Source organism: Anarrhichthys ocellatus, unplaced genomic scaffold (assembly GCF_004355925.1).
Source record: "Anarrhichthys ocellatus isolate YVR2014 unplaced genomic scaffold, GSC_Weel_1.0 scaffold16, whole genome shotgun sequence".
Lineage (NCBI taxonomy): Eukaryota > Metazoa > Chordata > Actinopteri > Perciformes > Anarhichadidae > Anarrhichthys > Anarrhichthys ocellatus.
This window is the reverse complement of record NW_022280046.1, coordinates 8,115,273-8,117,613: the sequence shown is the minus strand read 5'-3', so window position 1 is coordinate 8,117,613 and position 2,341 is coordinate 8,115,273. Positions and strand designations below refer to the sequence as shown.

The following is a 2,341-nucleotide window of genomic DNA, read 5'->3' as shown; positions in this document are numbered from 1 at the left end:
GAAGAAGAAGAAGAAGAAGAAGAAGAAGAAGAAGAAGAAGAAGAAGAGCAGCCACAATCTGCACCACCTCAAATTTTAGATCTCGCCTTTAACACAAGGCTATTTTAGAAACACGCTGTGTTTACATGACTGTTCTACTAACGTAAGAGTGTACATCCTCTATGCGCAAGTTTATTTGTGGACGCGTGCACGTTGCAGTCGTCCGTGTTTATGTCTCGGCTGAATATTTATTTACCTTTTACAGTGAATGAGCTCATTGTGTGGCGCTGTAGAAGGAAAAAAACGCACTTCAGATGGAAATAAAATCTCCTGTATGCTTTTTTTCTCCTCCCCCCCCCAGGCGTGTGTGCGGTGGGCAAACCCATGTGCCTGATGTTCGAGTACATGGCCCACGGCGACCTCAACGAGTTCCTGCGTCGCCGATTGCCCTCCCAGTCGGTGCGCACGCTCAGCCGCGCCAGCCTGTCTGGCCGCAGCTTCTCTTCCGAGCTGGAGGCGGGGCTTCTCTCCTGTGCCGAGCAGCTGTCCATCTCCAAGCAGATCGCGGCGGGAATGGCCTACCTGTCGGAGCGCAAGTTCGTGCACCGCGACCTCGCCACCCGGAACTGCCTGGTCGGGGAGGACATGGTGGTGAAGATCGCAGACTTCGGCCTCTCAAGGAACATCTACTCAGCCGACTACTACAAAGCCAACGAGAACGACGCAATCCCCATCCGCTGGATGCCCCCGGAGTCCATATTCTACAACCGCTACACCACCGAATCGGACGTGTGGGCCTACGGCGTGGTGCTGTGGGAGATCTTCTCAAACGGGATGCAGCCGTACTACGGCATGGGCCACGAGGAGGTCATCTACTACGTGAGGGACGGTCACATCCTCTGCTGCCCCGAGAACTGCCCTCTGGAGCTGTATAACCTGATGAGGCTTTGTTGGAGCACACACTCATCAGATAGGCCCAGCTTCAGCAGCATACATCGGATACTGGAGCGGATTCACCAAAGCACGCTAAGCTGCAGCGCTGACGCTGAGGCTGACTGCTAACCTGGGAGAAACAAACGTTCGCCCATTGACTTATGAAGTGATTTGGTGTCTGAAAACATATTCTAAATGAACCCTGGGACTTGAGCATGAGCATTCGTCCAATGACTTCCAATGAATTACCCAATCAGTTCTCTTTGCCCAGCTTTTTCTTTTCAGGAGACCCAAACTGGCACCTTTATCAAATGTTCTTGCATCATAAACACCTCTCATATTTGAGGCATTTGCATATAGCTTTTGTTGGAATCTGACTATATGGCTTCGACATGTGCTGTGGAACAAAGAGAGTCAGGCCTTCCCTTTTGCAAGCAAAGGTTTCATCCTGATTGTAGTTTGATGAGCACCAAACCCCCAGCTCTGAAGAAATTCACATTAGGGTGTGAGTTTCCTCCCCCCAAAAACTATGTGTTCCTGAAGGTACCTGAAAGCAGCGCTGCAATTTAATTGGCCTAGGGCCAAGACAACCCAGGACCCCTGTGGTTCAGCCACCTTTCTACAAAACAACCAGCAACCCCCACCTCAATGCTTTTTCCCTTTGACCTCCGTCGAGCTAGGGAGCACACCAACGTTGTTTCCCTTTTCAACCAAATCCTAGGTTTAACAGTTTATATTCGCTGGCCGAATTCACCAAACTGTCTATTTTATCTTTGTTCGTATCCACGAAGCGAGCCCTTCTATTCCTGCAGAAGTGAAGAAGCAAGACTTCTTCAGAAAGAGAGAGAAAGAACTTCCACTCTCCACTCTCCACCAAGCGCCTCGCTCGCTCCGGTCATAAGGACGCGAACGTCCCTTATCCAGACGAAGCGATTCTCTCCCACCGAGAGAATCCCTCCCGCGGCCCGCAGCCGCACTGCCTGAGCCCACCGAAGCTCAGAAGAACCCCTCAGAAGAACCCCCCTCAATCACCACGATTGCATCGTACCGTAAGGCGAAATAGATTCTGGGCAGAGTTAGAGAGTTCATTTGTGTTTATTTTATCTTGTTTGTGTGCTTAAAGTACTGTTCATTTTTATAACTTGGTGTATGCTTTGTGATCACCGACACTGGCGATCCCTGAAATTGCTAGTGTTGTGTAAAAGTTAGCGTGTATTCCATGCTACTGTGATTCGTGTCGAGACAGCCGCAGTGAGGTCGAAGTTGCTTCTCATCAGTTCAGGAGGTCAAAACCGCCGGCTGAGACAAAGAGTCTTGAGTCTCTGAGAGAGCAATCTTCCGTACTCCCGTGCGGCGCGGAGGATCTTAATCTTTTGTTTTATTTCATTTTGTTTTGTTCCTTTCCCTACTCTTTTACTGATCCACACAC

The 2,341-nt window shown here is 49.9% G+C and overlaps 1 protein-coding gene across 1 annotated transcript in view; it reads left to right on the top strand.

Moving 5' to 3' along the window:
- Positions 1-1,307, top strand: part of musk (muscle, skeletal, receptor tyrosine kinase) — a 33,038-nt gene extending 31,731 nt beyond the window's left edge. Inside the window, exon 17 of the mRNA XM_031856012.1 lies at positions 341-1,307. Within this exon, the coding sequence (XP_031711872.1) occupies positions 341-1,041 (701 nt within the window). The 3' untranslated portion in view covers positions 1,042-1,307. The remainder of the gene's footprint in view (positions 1-340) is intronic.
- Positions 1,308-2,341: the final 1,034 nt, after the last annotated feature.